The following is a 23746-nucleotide window of genomic DNA, read 5'->3' on the forward strand; positions in this document are numbered from 1 at the left end:
TTGTGGTTTGAAATTGTTACATTTAGTAGATGTTCTGAAGGTTAAAGTTTCTTCTTATAGTACTTGCAAACGCCTATTTTGAACTCTGTTCTTTTAGTATTATATGCTTTCTGTCCATGTTCTATTACATTTGTTCCAATAGATTGAAACTTGTGTTCCTTTTTCCAATTATAAACTTAAATAACACAACAGAACCTGGAACAAGTAATACATTCCCCTCATTACAACTACATCAGTTGATTCTTAAGAATAGTTTAGAAATGACACAAAGTTTTTTTCTCTACAGAAAGTTCGTATTTTTTTATTTAACAGTGATCTGTAAGACTAGAGTCGTGATCTGTTAAATAAAGTAAACAGTTAAAACTTTTAAAAGTTGAATATAAAAACACTTATGATAATGATATACAAAAACACAGTCTCTTCTTGTAATTTTGTACTTCATTTGATAAATAAGGTAACTAAATTCTTGTGATATCTTGTGGTAGATTGTTTAAGTAAACACTGAGCTGAGAAAATTTTCTCCTTTCTTAGAAAAATATTTATGGTTGAGTTTAAGAAAAAAGCATGCTAGACAATGTGTAGAGAAAGATTAGTTTATTTCCAATACTCATGTATCTTTTGGCAACCCAAATAATTTTACAGTTCCAGCGTCTTGTTCGTATTTATCTTTATCATCACAGGCAAAAGCCAAGAGATATCTTTTTGGGTGCCAGGCAACAGTGAATGTTGCTGAGTCGCATGGTACATCTGCTATTTTCTCTCCTAAGGATAAAGACAATTTCACTGAACACAGTTTACATATTTTTAATGCAATTCAGGTATTTACAAAAATTTTGTACATCACGAAAATACATTAAGATATGTTAAGAAAAATAAGTTCTTATATATTTTTTGTTTTTCATAAAAAATGAGAATATTTTCCCACTAAACAGAAAAAAAACAAGAAAAAAGAAACTAGCTCTTCATATACTTATCACACAGGCTAGACAAATACTAACTTTATTTCAGTGTTTAATAATTCAGCTTATTAAACAGTGATGAAAAATCCAAGTTAACATGTTCTTTCTCTGAGCAAAGTTTTTTGGAATATATCTTTCATAGGGACTAAGCATGCACTCCTATATTCACAGCTTAGAACAGAGTGCTGTCTTTATTGTAGGTAAAATTACACTATCTTTGTTGTGTATCTTCCACTAACTGAAAATAGATTCCACCACTTTTTCTGAACATTTACATAAACATCTTACAGTGGTTAACACCAGACTGCCAATTTACCTTGCAATGGTTGAGAGTAGAATGTACTATCTCTTTTGTTTACTTTGCTGTAACTTAAATTATACTGCATTGCCTTTATTGCACACCTTGCACTAACTTGTTTTCACATCTGTAATTGAAGCTGACTTTCAGTGCCTATTATATATCTTACAACCATTAAAGTACGTTTAGGCATTTAGAAATGTAACAAATGTGAGCAACTGCAGTAGAATTTCTTGTGCATACCACAAGCCTTGAACAAACTCTCGCCTGTACAAGTCTAGGTGTACTGTATCAGCCTATGACATACTTGTAATAATGATATAGTCTTACATCAATAAGAGGATGATACAGTTTCTATGTATGGTAATCCCTGTGAATATTAGCATATGATCATAGGTTATTCTTGACAAGACAAAATAAACCAGAAGTGGGGACAAAGTATGGGAAAGTGGTACAGAGAGGTATATTTCTAAAATACATTTTTGGGTAAATAAAAGGTTAACTTCAGAAGCTCTCTACACTACTAAAAGCTAGAATCCTAAACTGAAAATTATAAAGGGCTGATGCTGATTAGTTTGAAAGATGAAATATTTTTTGAAACAGTGACAGAAAGATAATGCTCATAGGATACAACTTGCATGAGATCAGAAGTAGCCCAGTGAGTAGCATTAGGTGGGAAACTGCATTTTTCTCTTTGCCCAACTTGTTATTTATTCATTCTTTTATTAAGTTTACATTACACAAATATTTACTGTAAAGGTAATGTGTTGCATGACTAGAGCTTTAGCTCATTCTATTTTGTTCACCCCTAAACAATGAGAATGTTGTAGGTAGCGGCTCATTATAGATGTAAAAAATTGGGGACAAAAATTTCTTAAACATAATCTTTAGCATTTGTATCATGAATTTTGAACAAAATATGAAAGAAAATGAAAAGCATAATAAAGACTTATTTATTACAAGTTCAAGTTCAAATCTTTTTTAGGGTAGTAAAGTCACAAAACATTCTCAAATGCACAGTGCTACTCTACATTCTTTACACCAGGCAGTCACAATCTTTTGCTTTTTTTTTGTTGTTGTATGAATACATACATGACATTGTCTCTGTACAATTTTTCTAGCTCCTGAGGATGGAATGCTTTCTAAAAAGTGCTAAGAAAATGTTTCTTTACAACAAGTCTACCAGGAATAGTCTTCCTGGGAAAGGTCTTGTCACCCTTCTATACCTTTTCAATAACTGGCAAATTACATTGTAACTAAACTGCCTCAAGGACAGCTTCTTGCCACTCTTTACTAGATACGTTTTATAAGAATTCAAAATTGATATATCAATTTGGTGAGAGAAAAAAAAAAAAAAAGGCTTCTTTTATCACTTCACAGATTCATGAAGGCAATCAATTTGTCCAATTTGTATGTCACTTTTGTCAACTAGCATCATGTTGATAGTATAATCTAAATCCATATGGGGTTTGGTTGTTTAGCCTTGTAATCATCCTTTCCAGTGTATTTTATTTCACTTTTATGTATTGTACTAAGTAACAGGATGTTTGTCTTTCACTGAAGTGCTAAAACATTCCTTTGCTTCTTGGTCTTAACATCTCTTTTCTTCAGGGGTGCAAATTTGGGCATGTTCTTCCAATTAGTTCTAACTGTTCCACAAAAACCAGTCTTATTTTTAAAGAGAAAGTAGTATAATTCCAGATTTGTATAATAATTATAAGTATATAACATATAACCTTTTCATCAATTGCTTGATAACTGATCCTGAAAATCTTAACAGGGGATCTTTGGGGACATCTACATTGCTTTCAGAACTGATAATCATATCTATTACAATTTGTGTCTTACAATAACATAATACAAAGATCTTTATTCCAAATGTATGGTATTTGCTTGGAATGTATTGCTTGAAAACAATGCAATTGTTGAGAAGAATCAAAGACTCCTTAGCTTTATTCTTCACCACTGTAAACACTTCTTGAACTTTCCATAATCTATCATTTGCATTTGATTCTTCATTATTTACAAAATGCAAATATTTAACAATCTTCCTGAATCTTGAGTAATGTATTATGGAAAAATTGGAGTTCCTATAAGGGGATCATTCTTCCAATAACCAGCTAATAATCATGCTTTTTATATGTGGCATAAGCAAAAGTATACATTTCCTTAATAGTTGTATCTTCCCATTTCTTACTTCATGAAGTAAAGGGAGTATTACTTTCACTTTTTTCAGAATTCAAGGATTTAAACAAGCTATATTGTGTGAAAAACAAACATATATTGAGTTGTTTAAATCCTTGAATTAAAAAAAAGTGAAAGTAATACTCCCATTTCTTACTTTATGAAGTAAATGGAGTATAATTTTCACTTTTTTCGGAATTCAAGGATTTAAACAACTCATAATATATGTTTGTTTTTCACACAATATGGCTTGTTATACTTTGATCAAATATAGCAGTAAAAAATTCATATTCTTTATATGAAGCCTAAATTTACCTGCGAGTCCAGCATTTCTACTATTAAAAGAATGAATAAAATGAATCAGAATCATGACACATTACCCATTGGGAACAATCTAAATCTTGTTCAGAGCTTGAAACAATTGAATTTGAAAATGATGAAAATTTTGAAAAGATTTCTTCATTGGAATAATTATCACATGCTAATATTTCAGTTTTGTCTTTTGATGAAAAACTTTTTCACTTCATCCCCTTAGCTGACACATCCTTCCTATTCTGCTCCATAACTTAAACAGAGAAAATGACTCAAATGCTACACTTTAAATGGGTACGGTCACTACAATGTGAGGAAGTTGCCAACTAATGTTTTTAGCCTGTATCATCAATTGATAGTAGCTGTACTGAGCACAAAGCATGAAATAATCAAATGATGAGGACCACCATTTAAGGGTTAAAATACCTACATGAGATAGATATTGTAAAAACACGAGAAGGGAGGAGGTGATCTCACTGCATCCCAAGGTAACTTGAAGTTCCTTCTGACCAGATGTATCTGCTAGGAACAGCTTGAGAGATATTATAATGTGGTGTCTTAAATCTGAAAATAAGGGTGGCTGAACCAACTGGTTTCTTAATAGGGGAAAGGTACCACTCCCAGAGAAAATTTTCCACATTTACATCTCAAGCAGCTTGGGAATGGGAAATTAAGGATTCTCCTGCACTCCACAAGAAGAATATGTGTACATGGAGAGAAGAGGGAACAAGCATTGAGTAGAATACCAAATTATGTTCATGGATCATTGTTATCACGCATAGTAATCTGAAAGTTAGCATTTTCTTAAATCCAAAATATACATCCAATAATACCTCTTCCCACACTACAGCTATTACTCAACTGCTAACTGAAGAAAAAAACAACCTATTCCAGCAGATGATAATGTGCTAAAGGATGAATCTATCCCTGAGAATGAACCAGAGTGTAGAGAGAATGATCAAGCAGAAGAAATCACCCTATCTGAAGAAACATTGGAAGAATCAGTTGCTCCACCAGTTGAACTACTGACACATGATTATATCTTGTGGTCATGAGGTCAAGTAACCAAGCAACCAGAACTTGAAGAGTAAGATTTAACCAATAATACTAATAAGTAGCATTACAGCACACATCAAATAGTCACATAAAAGCAATGAATGTAAATAATGATAAATTAAGTATCATAAAAGCATTTAATCATATGCTAAGTTATCTTGATAAACATTGTTTTGTTGCAAAATTTAGTTGTGGGTTAATAATGTGTGCAATTGCATATATGTGAATGTTACATTCTTTCTTGTTAATACTTAAGTTATGCATATTAGTTACAAATTTTATTTAGGTACACCAGCGCTTTTGTGATGCTACTTGCTGATATAATAGGAGAAACTGTTAGTATTGTACCAGTAGAAAATAAGGTACGAATTGCGTTTGTTGAAGAAGGTAACTTCATTTTATCAGGAGATCAATAGATAATTGTAGAAGATATTCCATTTCCACAGTATGTCAGATTTTTGACAAATTTATAAGAACCAGTAATATTAAAAAAACATCACTTAATCAGGAACCTAGTGGAAATTTTAAATTAAATGAGTACGATGAATTTACAGTGTTAACAAATAAAGGAGTACCTATAATGTGTGTATTATGGATAATGCACTCAGGGTTAATAGATAATTATCATACATTAATTCATAAATATTAAGCAAAAATTGACAAATTATTGAACAAAATAAATCACAACAAAAACAGTGTTTCAATTTAATATACACATAGACTGAGACATGGACTGATTAATAAAGGCAGAAGTATTTTAAAATTTCTTTTTGGAACAGCAATGACAGGTGACCTGACAGAATTAAATAACAAAGTAGATTACAAAAGGTGAGTTGCCAAGGAAATTATACATTCAATAGGTTAACAGGTGACTATAATGAACTTGTTGAATCAGACAACTGAACAAAGTGATGAAGAAATTAGAGGAGTATTAACAACTTTAGTCAATATTACCAATGAACAAATTCATACTGAACTCAAGTAAACAGAAGTTCACAAAGGAGGAGTAAAAGAAAGTGCTAGTTTTTCATGCTAGGGTCCAGAATAATTTACAACAGTTAACATTTACAGTTGTAAGACAGAATTAGCTAAATTAGTTCAAGCTTTACACGTAGCTACTGATTGAAATTTAAGTTCTATTTCTTACCCTCTAGTACATTAGAGAAAATACTAGATGCAACTGAAAGGAGATTACCTCCACATCTGCAATTTGTAAACCCTTCCTGTAGTGATTAGATTTATATATATTAAACTTGGGCCAATGCAAAGATGGCTGCAATCAGATATTTTAGAAATGTTCATAGAAATACCCTGTCTATTCTAACACTAATACAGAAAAATATAATTTCCAGGTTCAACTCACCTTTCACCTCATGCAAGCATTCTACTAGTTATGCTGACTTGACTTTATTTTCATTGTACACAGTAAGTGTTATAATTTAAGCCTTACGTTTTTGATGTATTCAATTTTATGGCAGATGACATAATTTTATTTTACAGGCTATGGATACTGTTTGTTTTTTTCACACACAACATTCTGATTCTGTATACTTTTCTTTTACGTGAGAGTTAAATATATGGTGTATTAAAAGATGTATAGTTAATGATCTGTAAATAAATAGGTCTATAATGCTGCATTCCAAATTAAACATTAAGTCAAACTTGCCAAAATATGTTAAGTCTGCACAGAGTTTATTCATGTAATGTATATGAACATGAAAGAAATGTAACCTGTGCAGTGAATGTGGTGGACAAATAAGCAGAGAGACAGACAGAGATTTTACACATGGAAACACATAAACAAGTCAAGCCAATTTTTTAACAGCATTTATTATGCATTATTATAATAGTTATGGGATATTGTCTGTTTTTTACGTTATTAGCTGTATTATTTAATGAAATAAAACTTTATTTAGTGAAGTATTACCATTAGTGCAAAAAGTAGTATTAAGTTTCAATGACAGTTGACAACAGAAAAAAAGATCCAGGGAAGTACTATATTTTGTGTTTTTCATGTATATTACTTATCCATTATTATCAAAGTAACTAAACTGTAAAAATCAGAAACTTGTTATGCTAGGTAAAGTTAGATTAAGTAAAATAAAGAAAAACAGTAATAACAAATTTTTCTCACAATGTATTTTCACACACAGCCAATGCATTATATAATTTAATAGGGTAACGTGAGGTACTTGTTTGATGAGCAAGTTACAACTTGTGTGGCAGTATTATTAGTTAGACCTGGTTCAAAGGACAATAACATTTTAGTAAAAACAGATCTATCTGTTATAAGCTTTAAATTATTTAGGGTAAACAAATGTAGCATTATGTTAAAATCTGAGGTTATTCTAGAAAGAAAAAAGGGTAATTTGGATTCATTTTGTACTATTCTATGGCAGTTACAAGGTCAGCCAAAATTGAATGACCTCATATAGAGTTAGGACAGAGAAAATAACAGCTACAACATAGAGTTTGACTGAAAAAACAACAACAACAAACAAAAACCTTTGAAATTTATTTAGGAGGTTTTAGAGATTATATGTATCTGGGATACAAATCATAAATCCTCAGACTCACAGTAATGTATTTTAATTTCTAGGTGTCAAGATGGGGACACAAATCTTGCGTTAGGTAGGTTTAAACAAAACTAAATGAAAGTTTTTCTGCTACAAAGTTGGGGAGAATTCCCAGATGGACAAGAAACTGACTGGAAGTGAAAATGGTCTTGAAAAGTTGAACCAGACAACCTAGGCAAAAGGTCCCCTAGAGAGTAGAGTGGAGGTTGCATTTGCACAATCCTGTCAAGACAGGACCAGGAGAAATCATACAATCATAGAATGATAGAAGAAAAAAATGCAGACAAAAAGTGTGAAGAGAAAAAAGAAACAATGTGAAAGAACATGCAGAATTCCAAAGTCATTGGAGAAGGTGTATAAAGTAGAAAGGCAGACACTGGTGGATTCATAGCTTAGCATCATTTCCAAAGAAGAGTTACTGCTGAAAGCTGCAACAGCTAGATGTGTGGGAAAGGGAACAACATACAGAAGCAAGATTGGTTGGTTGGTTGATTTAGTGTTTAATGGCACAAGGCAGCTAGGCTATCTGCGCCAAACGTCCAGTAAAAAGGTAAAAATAAATTAAATGTAATAAAATACATAAAAGGAAATGAAGGTAAAATAAAACAGCATTGAAAAACAGAAAAAGCATAAAACCAATGTTGACACCTAGTCTACAATGTTAAGAGAGAAAGCAGAGTAAGAGAAGTTGTAAAGGACTTTCTCTAGCATAATGGTAATGATCATAACACGCCAGGAAGACTAAAAGGTAAGTATAAAAAACACCATTAGTCACCTGAAGTTGGCCTTTCCAGTCCTGGTTCCGGGTTATGTGTCATAACAGCCATTATCAAAAGGTAAAGTAATAAAAGTTTTAAAAGACATGTAGCAAAATTTTAATAATAATTTTCTAAATGTGTGGTAAAGAGGTAAAAGTAAAGTAAATGTAGTAAAATTCATAAAAGGAAATGAAGGTTAAAAACAAAACAGCATTGAAAAACATAAATGGCATAAAACTAATGTTGACATCCAGTTTACAAAGTTGTAAAGGACTTTGTGCAGCATAATGGTAACGATCATAACCCACCAGGAAGACTAAAAGGTAAGTATAAGAAACACCATCAGTCACCTGAAGTTGGCCTTTCCAGTCCTGGTTCCGGGTTATGTGTCATTATGGCCAGTATCAAAAAGTAAAGTAATAAAATTGTTAAAAGACATGCAGCAAAATTGTAATAACAACTCGCCAGAACGACTAACGGGTAGTTCAAACAGCAGCATTAGTCACCTGAAGTTGGCCTTTCCAGTCCTGGTGTCGAGTTATTTAATGTTATGGCCATTTTCCAATTTCAAATCGAACTAGAGAGATTGAGACTCTTAAAAGGGAACCACAATTAAAAAGATGTAATGAATAAATATCCAACACTTAAATGACATTAAAAAGATTAATGGCCATTAAAAAACTAAAACCTTTATCAAGGTGGAGAGTATCACCATCACCAATAACACTGTCTAATGTTACGGACAAACATTGGGATAGAACATGTTTAAAATAATGCTGTTGTAAAATGTGGCTTACAGTGATTTGAACTACACACTGGTGCAACAGTTCCAGATAAAAGAAAACGAGTTAAAAAACTGTGACCAATGCATAGTCTAGTTAGAACAACTTCCTCCTTCCGAACTTTACGGAAGCTAGACGGCCAAAGTACAACATAGGGTTTTATTTGGAAAAGCTTGTTGTCACATTGCTCACTCCAAGTTGACTGCCAGCTGGCACGGAGCTGAGCCTTGAATACAAGACCATAGTCCATGTATGGAATAGGTACAGTGGTGATAGTGCCAGAGCAGATAGATTTAGCTGACGTGTCTGTAAGCTCGTTCCCGCGAATACCAACGTGGCCTGGTATCCAGAAAAAACTGGATAGAAGTAGATGTTAATGAGAGATGGCCCAGTCAGTTTTGAATATCAGCAAGAACAGGGTGTGAGCCAACGTGAAGCGATTCCAGGACCAGTAGAGAACTAAGCAAGTCAGTATAAATAGTGCAGTTGGAGTACTGCTCAGCTTCAATATGATCCAGGGCAAGAGATATGGCGTACAGTTCAGCAGTGAACACAGAAGCTGTAGATGGGATTTTGTGCACAACCACCGAACCGCAACAAACCATGGCTGAGCCCACAGAGTTACCTGATTTGGAACCATCCATATAAATTGGAATGGAAAGATTGTTTGAAATATGTTCAGTAAAAAAAAGACGGTACTTCCATTCGGGAGTATTTGCCTTTCTCAGATGACTTAAAGAAAGATCACATTTGGGGACTTTAATAAGCCATGGTGGGATGGGCTGACCAGTGGATTCTGCAATGTTACCCAAGGACAGACCCAATTCATCCAATTGCACCTGGATGCAAGGGCCAAAAGGAGCAATGGCAGATCGTCTGTTCCGGAAAAGTATGGCCCACTGAGGAAGGAAAACACATCCCCAGGTGGGATGCTTTGGTAAGAAATGAAGTTTCAAAGAATATAGTAAAGACAGTTGCAAACAGCAAAGGTGCAGAGAAGGTTCATGAGATTCTATGGATAAGCTCTGAACTGGGGTGGTGCAGAAAGCCCCAGTGCAGGATCGAAGTCCTTGATGATGAATGGGATCCAGCATCTTTAAGGCCAAGGGTCTGGCAGAGCCATAGACCACTGATCCATAGTCGAGTTTTAACCGAATAATATCACGATATATCTTTAACATAGAACATCGATCCGCTCACCAACTGGAGGCAGGGAGGACACGTGTATTTGACCTGTAGCTGCTTTAAGTGTGGTATAAAGGTCAGCTTAGGGTCAAAGATAAGCCCCAAGTTCCTGTAGAAAAGAACGGGAAAGTGTCAAACCCACACGAACTTTGAATCTCCTGTCCATTAAAAAGTTTTTAATAAACATGATAACCCATATATATGGAGGTCTTGCAAAATGCCATACCTCCATATTGTGTCATAAGCCTTCTCAATGTCAAAGAATATTGATACAAGATGTTGTCTTTGAGAATGGATTCTCTGATTGATGTTTCAAGTCGATTTTGGTGGTCCATGGTGGAGTAATGTCTTCGGAACCCACACTGGGTGGGCGAGAGGAGGGTGTTTGATTTGAGGAACCAAAGAAGATGAGCATTAACCATTCTCTCTAAGGTCTTACAGAGACAGCTCGTCAAAGCAATTGGACAATAGTTTGAAGAAATCTTGGGATCTTTCCCAGGCTTAGAGAAAGGTAAGATAATAGCCTGGTGCTAAGCATTAGGAAAAATATTCTCCTGCCAGATTTGGTTAAAAACAATTAGAAGAATATCAAGAGAAGCAGGATAGAAATAGCACAGCATGTGATAGTGTACATCATCAGGTCCAACAGATGTAGTGCCAGACCAATTATGGGCCATTTTCAGTTCCACCAGTGTAAAGGAACAATTATAGTCAAAGAGACAGTCAGTACGAAAGGAAAGAGATGAACGCTCTTTCCTAGTCTAAGAAGAAGTGCTAGATACCTGGCAAAAGCTTTCACCTAGAGTATCAGTGATGCTCCGGATATCAGCTACTACCTGCCCATCAGAGAGTAAGATCAAGAGGAGGACAGAATTACATTGTTCAATGACCTTTCAAACCTTGTCCCATATGACATTGGAACTGGTGGTAGAAGATAGGCTAGTTGTGAACTTAATCCAAGATTCCTTCTGGCTTTTACGTCTTACCCACCTAGCATGTGCATGGGCCTGTTGGAAAGCAATGCAGTTTGAAAGTGTGGGATATCTACAGAAAGTAACCCAGGCACGTTTTTGAGACTTCCATGCCATGTGGCAGGCAGGATTCCACCACAGACGAGGATATCGTGGAAAATGTGTCGAGGTTTTAGGAATACACTGAGCAGTTGCTTGTATAATACAGTCAGTTACTGCTGCGACACAGTCGTCTATTGATGGCTGATTCATGATGGCAGGATCAAGTTCTGCGAGAGCAGTGAAAGCGGACCAGTCTGCCTGATCCAGCTTCCACCGGGGCACATGGATAGGGTGGCATCGACCATGGCCAGTCTCTCTCAAAAGTATAGGAAAATTATCACTGCCTAGTGGATAATTGTCAACCGTCCATGAAAAATGGGAGAATAATGAAGGGGAGCAAACTGAGAGATCAATAGCGGTAAAGGACTGACTAGGTGCATGAAAATAAGTGGAAGAACCAGTATTGAAACGAGAAAGATTGTGATCAGAGAACATACGCTCTACAGAGCGACCCCTCCTATCAATACCAGCACTTCCCCAGAGGGGATGATGTCCATTAAAGTGCCCTAGGATTAGAAAGGGAGACGGCAACTGTTCAGCAAGAGCATCAAGGTACAATTGATCATACGTCTCTCCAGGGGACAGGTAGAGAGAACAAACAATGAAGATATGACCCAAGGAAACATGGATGGCTATGGCCTCTAAGGGTGTGTTGAGTGACAAAGACAGGGTGGGCACATGCTGATCAACCAACAGTGCCACCCCTCCATGTACTCATTCATCACACAGCCTGTCATTTCTGTACAGAGAAAACTGCCAAAAGGTAACTGTATCGGCAGGTTTCAGAAATGTTTCTTGTAAGGAAAGACATACAGGATGGTAGGAAGCAATCAGTGTTTTGATGTCATCCAGATTAGAACGTAAACCTCGACAGTTCCATTGTATCAAGGTGGCTATTTTTAATGACGGGTAGGCGAAGTGGCTGGAGAACCCTTCTGTTTACGACCACGTCTTTTTTCCTTACTTTCCTTATTTGGAGGAGGTCTATCGACCTCCATGGATCCTGCCCTGGGTCGTTTGGGCAGGTCTTTGTTGTTGGAAGGAGATTCCAGTGACTGAGGATGTGAACGAATGATTGTTTTGCATCTTGGGGTGAGAGAGGAAGATGGATCTGAGGAAATGCCAATATTTGAAACCAAAGGATGTGAGTCTTGGGGTTTGTTGGGTCGTATGGAAGGAACAGAGATGGGTGTAGAAATTGATTCATTAACTTTAACAATGGAGGTCAAAAGGCTTTTCATTTGTTTTGAAAACGATTCTCTTGGAGGCACAGAGAGATCTGTTTGCACTCCCACTGTAGGGGACATTTGCCCTAAAGGTTTTTCTGCAAGAGAATGTAATATAAGAAAATGAGGTACGTGTGTTACAGAATGCTGCTCACAGTCTTCAAGACGTGGTCGTTTACCTATTGACTTATTTTCCACTATTTTATTTAAATTTTTCATAGGAGGATCCACAGGAAAAAAGGAAAATTTCGGTACCCACTGACCCCACCCATCATGGAGCCTTATGAGGGGATGCACTACAATGTCAGGCAAGGACATTGCAGCAATACCAAGGTTTCATGAGCACTATACTCAAACACCAGCATCAGACACAAAGTCCACAACACCAGTTGAGAACTTCCAACACTGGTACTTGGTTGACTCTAGCCCAAGTGGACCAGCCAATTGACCCAAGGGGGCCACCCAAAGGAACTGAAGGCCAAAGTGGTGTGTTAGGGTTGGACCCCTCAACCACCAGGATCCTCTCCTCCCCTTCACGGGTCACCACGCATGGCAAACACATTGGTGGACGCTTAGATCCCAAAGTAGGTAACCTTCCCTTGGAGGTCATCTCACCACGTACAGGAATTCACACCGAGGGGCAGAAGCAAGAGGACGAGGAACTGAAAAGTAGCAGTCCAATGTGATTCCTGAAGATGGGTGTGGCAGAGAAACCTGTGTACCAGAAAAAGCAAGAAAGCAATAAAATAATGCAGGTGAAGAGCCTAAGCCAAGGATTCCCAGGAGTCAGAAACATTTGAAAGACCTGAATATAATATGAAAAGATGTGGACACCTGACCAATGTGATCCCTAAAAGTACAGAAACTAGATCAAAATAAGAGACAGGAAAGGAAGAAATGAAAAACACATAGGTAATAAAAGAATAATGAGTGTTTCCACCAAAAAACTATTGAGGTTGTTATGAAGAGCTTCAGTGAAGAGGTGAAATGCAGAGAGAGTAAAGATAAATAAAAATAAACAGATAGCTACAAAAAAGAAAGAAGAAGAGTACCTCCAAAGAGAGATAGAAGATACAAGAGACAGGAGATTAAAAAAATATAGAGAAGCCAGGACTTGAGGCTGTAACAAAAGAGCCATGAAGATGAATGATACAAGAAAGATGAGGGACAGCATGGAGTTGGGAGAGAAGGAGGTACATTAAACTAAAACAACCAGAGACAATATGATACAGAGGTAAAACAGAATCTCACATACCTGATTCACGAGTTTAGCAAACAGAATATTAGAAAATACCTGCTCTTCATCATGGAGAGTAAAACCAGAAACAAAGGAGAGAAGTAAAAGAGCTGGCAAAAATCATCCAAAAGCAAGACAGGATCCACAAAAGGCAAGAATAATAAGGGGTTGAAATAGAGAAAAAATAAGCAGAAGGGAACATTATTAGTTAATTTGTTGATACACAATGGTTCATCAAAATTAAGAAAGGCTGTGGAAGCCAAGTTATCGACAATGTTGAAAGTACTTCACCATAGAGTGAAATTCAAGCCCTGTAAATATTACTAAGCATCCATTGTTTAAGTAGCCTAAAGAAGAAATGTGGTGGTTAGAAAAAATGAAGTTGTAGATGATTGCAACAAAAGTGTGACAAGGTACAAAAGCAATTTAGCACTAAAAGTAAGAAAGAGCCAACTGAGGTAACTAGAAACTCAAAAAGTACAGAAAAAACATGTCTGAACACACACAGTGCCAAGAAAAGAATGAGCCTATGACCATACCATGTGTATAGAAATCATATTGCATTCATGTTGGTGGAGGACTACAGCATTATGATATGTGTAGGGATGGGAGTTGGCTCAAGACTTATGGCACATGAAGGAAATTCTGTGACAGTTGAGCATGACATAATAACTCTTAGCAGTACAGATAGGTAAATAGCATTTCTGGAAAATAATGTACATTATTTCAACATGCTTTATTTCTACACACAAAATTCCTTTGGTTCACTTGGATAAAAGCCACTGTGAAATATTATTGGCTTTTTATTTGGTTGATTTTAATCATACTTTCATAAAGTCAATATAATATAAACTTAGTAATAAGGTAAAAAACAGAAAAACAAACTACATATTTGGAACTAAATACGGAATTGGTCAATTTAAATGAGCATTTCTAGAGAACTCTAATTGTCTAAGCAATAAAGAAAAACTAACAAGTAGTATAGATGTACATTTCTAAAGAACACCAATAACTATCTAAATAATAAAGAAAAATTAAAGTTTTTGTCATATTATTTTGTTTCATGAATATCACAACTGAAACAACAAAAGTTAAACATGCAAAAAAAATCAAAACACTAAGTAAACTAATATTAACCCAAACTGTGAATATAGCAAAAAGCACAAGGCAACAGAAACTTAAAAGGATGTTTGACTTTTTCATGCCAACCACACACACATGCTTGTTCACAGCCATCACCTCTTAATTTAAATACTGATCACATACATATGCAGTAGTGCAAGCCATCATCTAGAAATTTCATGATTTAAAATATTTTTCATGCCAAAGTTATATTAAATTTCATAGTAAAATAAAAATTATGCTGAAATATTTTTGACAACTTTCAAATTTAAACCTTAATGTCATACCTACCAGTTTCCACATCAGCAATATCAATAAGTAAATCTTCTGAGGCAGATGCCAGCATTTTACCATCATAGCTAAAACTAATCGTCCTTACTGGCCAATCCAGTCTAAAATGATAAGTTAATTTGGAATCACAAAACAATAAGCAGCATAATACATAAATTATTTACAATCATATTTATATATATACAAAAACTTTTTATTCACTTAAATTAGTATTTAAGAATTTAACTATATAGAAAGTCAAAGAATTTATGTTTTTAAGTATAAAACAAAACATGCTTCTATGAGAAGAAAACTACCTTTTTTCATAATTTCAAATGATTTAATGCATACCATTCAAAAACAAGTTGAATTTATTAAATTTATTTTTCTGGAAAAACAAAGAGCAAATAGTTTTCTAAACAGTTGTGCATCTTTGAATTAAGACTGTACTATCAGTTTAAGGTATATTTAATAATTCACCTTGTTTCACATGCTTATAAAAATATGCTAAAACTTGTTTGCAATGCATATTCTAGTGATCATCATTTGTTGGGTTTACCATTTTGTCAAAGACAATGCTAGTTAATTTAAAATCATCTAAGGAATACAAAATTTTTAAAGATCTTTTTACGTTTAGTATGTAAAATACACTATTGTTATGTTGTAGTGGATATTTTCAGCATTCAGTCAAGTAACATGCCAAAACTTTCAGAAACTCATGAATGTTGAACAAGAGCTCAATGCATGAATAAGCTTAGCTGAGTTTTTAATGGCTCATATAGCATAGTTAGAAAGACAGAAAAATTATAATAGTCAGTGAACATTGTCTGCTGCTTTTTATGGGTTATTATTCTGTGTTCCTAGGTGCAGCACTTAATTATATAAAAAATTGTTTAATGCGGTAATATCTTTGGTATAAAAAAGTAAGCTTCAGCTTCATCTACAGTTAACAGCAAAGAAAATTGATGACACAGATAAATACTAATTCCTTGTTTTCTGTGTATATTACTTATTTATTATTACAAAAGTAACTAAAATATAAAAAAAAACACATTAGAAATTTGTCAGATTAGGTAAAATTTTGAGTGCAAGTGCTTAAGGAAAGTTACAGCATATGGAGGTTCAGTTGCCCTCCAACTCAAAATTGCATGATGATATCATCATGTATCATTATGGTTTACATTAAACACATGAATTTTAGGTGGGAGTTAGTTCAAAGCTGTGGCATGCAAATCTCAGAGGGAGATACACATGTTCAGTGCACAGAGGTGAGATATTGTCTTGGAAGTTCTGCCACAGATAATATTTCTCTATACTTTCAGTTTTAAAATATTCTTAACAAAGAAAAAGAGCTAACTATAAAGCAGTATTATTTAACATAAAACCATTAAAATTGGCTAGCTATACACTTCAGCGACAAACAGGTTTAAGTTCAACATTTTGAATCTGCCAAAGGAAAATCAAGTAATACTATTTACTAAAAAACAACAAAAACAAAACAAGGAAGTAACAAAGAAACATCTCTAGATGAACTAACCTAGAAAAGGTGCGTACACAAACGAGTTCTTGTGCATCCCACAAGCTAACCAAGGCATCAACACTTCCTATGGCAAAGTACTTCCCCCGAGCATCAAATTCTATACAGATACAGTTAGCAGGATGAGCAGTTAGAACACACTGCTGTTCAAGCTGAGGGTAGCTAAAGAAAATAACAGTTGAAGCAAAGAATGGATACTAAAATAATTACAAATTCCAAAGTCTAACTAGAAATCTTACTCCTATTAAAATGAAAGAGGTATGTATAATACCATATTATACTGTAAATATAAAAAATAAATTAGTTAATAAAAAACCTTAGAAGGAGATATTACAATTATCTCTAAGCATTATTAGCTTCAAGAGCATTCAAACTTTCCATGTAAGACAGACTAAACAGCAGTTACAGCATATAGATTATTTACTATTTGTAAGCATTATCAGTTTTAAATACATACAAACTTTACATATAACACACCAAACAACAGTTACAGCATGTAGGTTACTTACAACTTTTAAACATTATTAGCTTCATATACATACAAATAAGACAGACCAAACAACAGTTACAGTGGATAGATTATTTACAATTTTGAAACCAAACAATATAAAGCCTATCTAAATTAGGGCTGTATTTTTGATAGAAGTGAAATAAAAGCCCCATAAACCCCAAGCACTTTCAAAAGGTGGAGCTTTCTTCTTCTGAAGAAGAAAGCTCCATCTTTGAAAGTGCTTGGGGTTGTAGAGCTTTTCTTTCACTTACTGTTAACATATTTTTGTATGATGTAAAACTGGGAACAACATAACGACTAAAGCAACTACATAAGTTATACTTCATACTTTACTGTGGGTCAAACTATTAGTAGTTATCTTTTGTTGTCATTTTGTTTCAAAAAGAAAACAACTAATTTTAATACTCCTGCATCATCTGCTGAACAGCACCACAAAGATTCATAACAAATAATTGCACAATTTAGGTATTCAAGATTCAGACAATTAGAAAAGTGAATGTTGCATGTGCAACAGCCATTGCTTTATAATATAATACACTTAAATAAAAATACTCTCCTCATAACAAAAACAAAGATCTCACTAGGCTATACATGAGGGTTTGGTAATATTTTTATTGGTGTAATTTTTAAATGTAGCACTGAGAAACTAGAATTCTTGAAAAACTGTTAATTTTTCAATAACTAGTATCCTTCTAATATATGAAAACATTTCAGTTTATATGAGTAAAATCTGATAATCACTTAACTGATGGGCTCATTAATTAATGACACTGGACTAATAAATTATTCTCATAGACTTGGATAGTTGAAATAATTGAAAATAGTAAAAATAAGTCATGACATTAAATTGCTAAACAGAAAAATGTTGAATGAATTGATAATAACAATGATATGTCATAATGACAATAATCCAAATGCTTGAATAGTTGGAGTTATCAAAAACAGCAATAATTGGAAACACTAATTTTGATTACCTGATTATTTTCTTGACATTAATCCATTATATCTCAGTTAACTCTAATGAAATACAGTGGTAAAAATATATGACTTACCTTAGGATATGAATGCTGCCTTGTCCACTTGTTAAGAAAAACAAGGAGTTATTATTATTCCATGATATTTCATTCACTTCAAACTTGAACTGCTTATCTGCTCGAACTTTGTGTGATCTGGCATCAATAAACGAAACCAAATCTTCCTTGTTTCCTACAGCAATAGTGTTTCCATCTGGAGACCAGCAGATGTTGATGTTTTCTCCTTTGAAAAATTATTCATGTTATTAGAACAACAAAAACAAAGGCATTTGTTCAGTTTCAGAAACCATTTATTTATACATGTGATTGGTTCCTGATAACATTTTTTTTTAAGTGAAAAAGTTGTAAAATGGCGTATTTGTGCTGTGCCCAATTAAGAGTTAAGATTCAAATTTTAGCATTATAAGCCATCAAGCTTACATATGAGCTACCTTGTGACAAATATGTAACTATCTCCTTGCTGACTTGGTCCCACTTACTAACTCTAGTTTTGTGAAGCTATACATACCATTGTTCTAAAATAACTAAATGTATCTTCACAGAATTGAGCAAGCTTTAATTAAACAAAAGTCTTTTGAACTTAAAATACCAGTTTTTTAAACAAAGTAACTGTTACTAGAGAGTTGTCTGTGAATTTCTAGTGTTTTCATCTTACTATTTTCATATTTCATTTGCATAGCCTCTGGAACCGATTAGATGAACATCAAATGTTTTTTTTGGAAGAAAATTTTATATTTTATCTCTTATTTTTTCTACAATAACACTAACAGCATATGTGATTCTCTGATCTGCAGTTCAAAAATATGAAATAAAATGAGCAATAACATTATTTTATCTAATCTGACTTGAGTATTGTTCAGAAGGTTTCAAACTACTTAACATTCAATTGTGAATATTTTCACATCTGTTTTATTTTATGCTTCAACAAGACAATAAATCAAAGTAGAGGCCATTAACTTTTCTGGCAGGTTTGACTTAAACAGAATATGACTGTATGATGAAACACAAGACATGAATTACTTGGGAAAATTTAGTTGTTTTATTTTACTATAGATTTGTTAGGATAAGTTGAAATGTTTATAATTTTTAAATTTTTGTTAGAAACATAAAAAGATAGAAAATAGAATAAAAAACAATACTTACAGTATTCCCTGTGCTATCAAACTGTTTTATACTTAGTTGTAATTCGAGAGTACCAAACAACATGTCACAGACTCACCCAATACTTGGACAAACTGCTTTGTACTCATTTGCAAATCCATGAATACCAAACAACACAAACTAGAGACATATGAATTACTTTGTTTAATACAAAACTACCAATAAATCAAAAACTTATAATGTTTCTATACTGAAAATGTATTTCTGATAGGTACTTACCTAAACAGTTATACTAGTTCAGTGCTGCCATTTATATGCAAAAGTTTTTGTACACATGCACTGAGCTTTTCTTCTCCCCTCCATTGGAATTGATTAATTCTAATACATTGCTCATGCAGATCACCATATGACAACCCTCCATCAAAGAGAGTACAACATTTATTATGTATGTTACTCACTCTATTCAATTCTACGTAAATATCACTTTGACCTATGGCAGAAAATGGAAGCACCAGTTTTCAGTGGTGAAGTGTGTGTGGGTATTTGTGGTAAGGGTGGGAGGCAAATACCTATCAGAAATACAGTTTCAATTTAGGAAAATTGAAACTTATAATATGATACATTAACCTTTCACATAAATAGCTAGAATTCCACACTGAATAAGTGGAGGGTCTGGTGCAAAGGAAAGATTGGTCGGTTGGTTTATTTAGTGTTTTATGGCACAAAGCAGCTAGGCTATCTGTGCCAAACATCTGGTAAAAAGGTAAAAGGAAATTCAGTAAAATTCATAAAAGGAAATTAAGGTAAAACAAAACAAAGTTGAAAAATAAATAAATAAAAAAATAGCATAAAACCAATGTTTACACCTAATCTACAATGTCAAGAGAAAAAGTACAGTAATTCAAGTTGTAAAGAACTTTCTGTAGCATGACTGTAATAATCATAACTTGCCAGGAAGACTAGCAGGTAAGTACAAAAACAACTGTCAGTCACCTGAAGTTGGCCTTTCCAGTCCTGGTTTCGAGTTACTTAATGTTACAGTCAGTTTCTAATTTCAAATTGAACTAGATGAACTGTGATTTTTAAAAGGGAGTCACATTAAAAGGTGTAAAGTACATATTAAAAAATTTAAATGCCATTAAAAAGATTAATGATCTTTAAAAAACTAAAAACACTACCAAAGTGGACAGTGTCACCATCACCAATAACACTGTCTAACGTAATGGACAAACCTTGGGACAGAATATGCTTAAAATGGGGCCGTCATTGTATTTCATAATGATGACAAGAAAGTAAAATGTGGCTTATTGTGATCTGAGTGTCACACAAACTACACACTGGTGCATCAGTTCCAAATAAAAGAAAATGATGAGTTAAAAACTGTGACCAATGCGTAGTCTAGTTAGAACAACTTCCTCTTTCCGATCCTTACGGAAGCACGACAGTCAAAGTCCAATATAGGGTTTTATTTGGAAAAGCTTGTTTTCACGTTGCTTACTCTAAATCGATTGCTAACTGGCACGGAGCCAAGGCTTGAATACAGGACCATAGTCCATGTATGGGACAGGCACAGTGGCAATAGTGCCAGAGCAGATAGACTTAGCTGCAGTGTTGGCGAGCTCGTTCCCGCGAATACCAAAGTGGCCCGGTATCCAGAAAAACTGGATAGAAGTAGATGTTAAAGAGAAATGGGCCAGTCAGTTTTGAATATTGGTGAGAATAGGATGTGAACGAACATGAAGTGATTCCAGAGCCAGTATAAGCGAGTCAGTATAAATCGTGCAGTTCGAGTACTCCTTAGCTTCTATGTGATCCAGGGCAAGAGAAATGGCATACAGTTCAGCAGTGAACACAGAAGCTGTAGAGGGGATTCTGCACACAACCACCAAACCACAACATACCATGGCAGAGCCAACACAGTCACTTGATTTCAAACCATCTGTATAAATATGAATGGAAGGATGGTTCGAAAGATGACTCAGATGACTTAAAGATAGGTCACAATTGGGGACTGTAAGAAGCCATGGTGGGATGGGTTGACCAGTGGATACAGCAATGTTATCCAAGGACAGACCCAATTCATCTGTAGACCAGTGATCCATAGTCGAGTTTCGATCAAATAAGAGCACGATATATCTTTAGCATAGAATGTCAATCTGCTCCCCAAGTGGTGGTAGAGAGGACATGAAGGATGTTCAGTGCTCTTGTACATTTGACCCATAGCTGCTTGATGTGTGATATAAAAGTTGTCAAAGATAAGACCTAAGAACATAGTCTCAGAAACCACAGGCAGCACAATTTCACCGATACAGAGTTCAGGATCAAAGTGAATACCTTGTTGGTGGCAAAAGTGCATGCAAATGGTTTTAGAGAGAGAAAAGGTAAAGCTGTTTGCTGTGATCCACTTCAGTAAACAACTGAGGGTAGCCTGTAGCTTATACTGAAAAGTGTGGCACTCAGAGCACAGCCCTGAGGGACTTCAAGTTCCTGTAGAAAAGAATGGGAAAGTGTCGAACCAACATGAACTCGGAATCTCCTGTCCATTAAATATTTTTTTATAAAAATGGGCAAATGGCCATGCAACCCATGTATATGGAGGTCTTGCAAAATTCCATACCTCCATGTTGTATCATAAGCCTTCTCAGTGTCAAAGAATATTGATACAAGATGTTGTCGTTTGAGAAAGGCTTCTCTGACTGACGTTTCAAGTCAAATCAGGTGGTCCATGGTGGAGCACTGTTGTCGGAACCCACACTGGGTGGACAAGAGGAGGTTGTTTGATTCGAGGAACCAAACAAGATGAGCATTAACCATTCTCTCTAATGTCTTACAGAGACAGCTCGTCAAAGCATTTGGACGGTAGTTTGAAGGAATCTTGGGATCCTTCCCAGGCTTGGAGAAAGGTGGGACAATAGCTTGGCACCAGGCATCAGGAAAAACATTCTCCTGCCAGATCTGGTTAAAAACAACCAGAAGGATAGTAAGAGAAGCAGGAGATAGATGGCACAACATCTTATAGTGTATATCATCAGGTCCAACCAATGTACTGCCAGACCAGTGAAGGGCCAGTTTGAGTTACACCAGTGTAAAGGGACGATTATCACCATAGAGACAATCAGCTTGAAAGGAAAGAGGTGATTGTGCTGCCCGAGTCTTGATGGCTAAGAAGGTGGAAGAAGAGGCAGAGGTTGCTAGATACCCGGCAAAAGCTTTCACCTAGAGTATCAATGATGCTCTGAGTATCAGTTACTTCCTGGCTATCAGAGAGCAACATCAAGAGGGAGACAGAGTGATATTGCCCACTGACCTTTTGAATCTTGTCCCTAATGACTTTGGAACTGGTGGTAGAGGATATGCTGGTTGTGAACTTAATCCAAAATTTCTTCTGGCTTTGACGTCTTATCCATCGAGCATGTACACGGGCCCACTGGAAAGCGATGCAGTTCGAGAGTGTGGGATACCTACAGAAAGTATCCTAGGCTCATTTTTGAGCCCTCGGTGCCATGTGGCAGGCAGGATTCCAACATGGACAAAAATATAGTGGAAAACATGTCAAAGTTTTAGGAATACATTGACCAGCTGCTTGTATAATACACTCAGTTACTGCTGCCACACAGTCATCTATTAATGGCTTACAGACAATGGCAGGATCAAGTTCTGCAAGAGCAGTGAAAGAGGGCCAGTTTGCCTGATGCAGCTTTCACTGGGGCATGCGGGTCGGGTGGTATCGACTATGGCTAGTTTCTCTCAAGATTATAGGAAAATAATTATTGTCATGGACTATTGTCAACCCTAAATGAAAAATTGGAGAATAATGAAGGGGAGCAAACCGAGAGATCAATAGCAAAGGACAGACTAGGTGCATGAAAATAAGTGGAAGAACCAGTATTGAAAGAAGAAAGGTTGTGATCAGAGAGCATAGCTCTACAGATCAACCCATCCTATCAATAACAGCACTTCCCCAGAGGGGATGATGTCCATTAAAGTCACCCAGGATGAAAGAGGAAAACAGCAACTCTTCAATGAGAGCATAAAGGTCTGATTGATCATATGTCTCTCCAGGTGACAGATAGAGAGAACAAACAGGAAACATGGATGACTACAGCCTCCAAGGGTGTGTCGATTGGCGAAGGCAGGGTGGGCACATGCTGATCAAACAACAGTGCAACCCCTCCATGCACTCGTCCATCACACAGCCTGTCATATCTGCATAAAGAAAATTGCCGAAAGGTGACTGTATCGGCAGGTTTCAGAAATGTTTCCTGTAAGGAGAAACAAACAGGATGGTAGGAAGCAATCAGTGTTTTGATGTCATCCAGATTAGAACATAAACCTCGACAGTTCCATTGTATAAGGGTGGCCATTTTCATTTATGTGTAGGCGAATTGGGCAGAGAACCCTTCTGTTTATGACCATGTCATTTTTCCTTACTTTCCTTATTTGAGGGAGGTCTATCAACCTCCATGGATCCTGTCCTAGGTCAATTGGGCAGGTCTTTGCTGTAGGAAGGAGATTCCAGAGACTG

General features: G+C 35.3%; 1 protein-coding gene across 1 annotated transcript in view; it reads right to left on the reverse strand.

Annotated features, from left to right (window-relative positions):
• Positions 1-577: 577 nt before the first annotated feature.
• The window catches only part of tex (THO complex 3 homolog tex), a 41114-nt gene continuing 17945 nt past the window's right edge, over positions 578-23746 (reverse strand). The window contains exons 3-6 of the mRNA XM_076489743.1: positions 18139-18343; positions 16576-16737; positions 15060-15160; positions 578-762 (exon numbers count right to left, since the gene is read on the reverse strand). Coding sequence (XP_076345858.1) covers positions 608-762; positions 15060-15160; positions 16576-16737; positions 18139-18343 — 623 coding nt within the window. The 3' untranslated portion in view covers positions 578-607. The remainder of the gene's footprint in view (positions 763-15059; positions 15161-16575; positions 16738-18138; positions 18344-23746) is intronic.

The sequence above is a fragment of the Tachypleus tridentatus genome, chromosome 2, assembly GCF_004210375.1.
Source record: "Tachypleus tridentatus isolate NWPU-2018 chromosome 2, ASM421037v1, whole genome shotgun sequence".
NCBI classification, from domain to species: domain Eukaryota; kingdom Metazoa; phylum Arthropoda; class Merostomata; order Xiphosura; family Limulidae; genus Tachypleus; species Tachypleus tridentatus.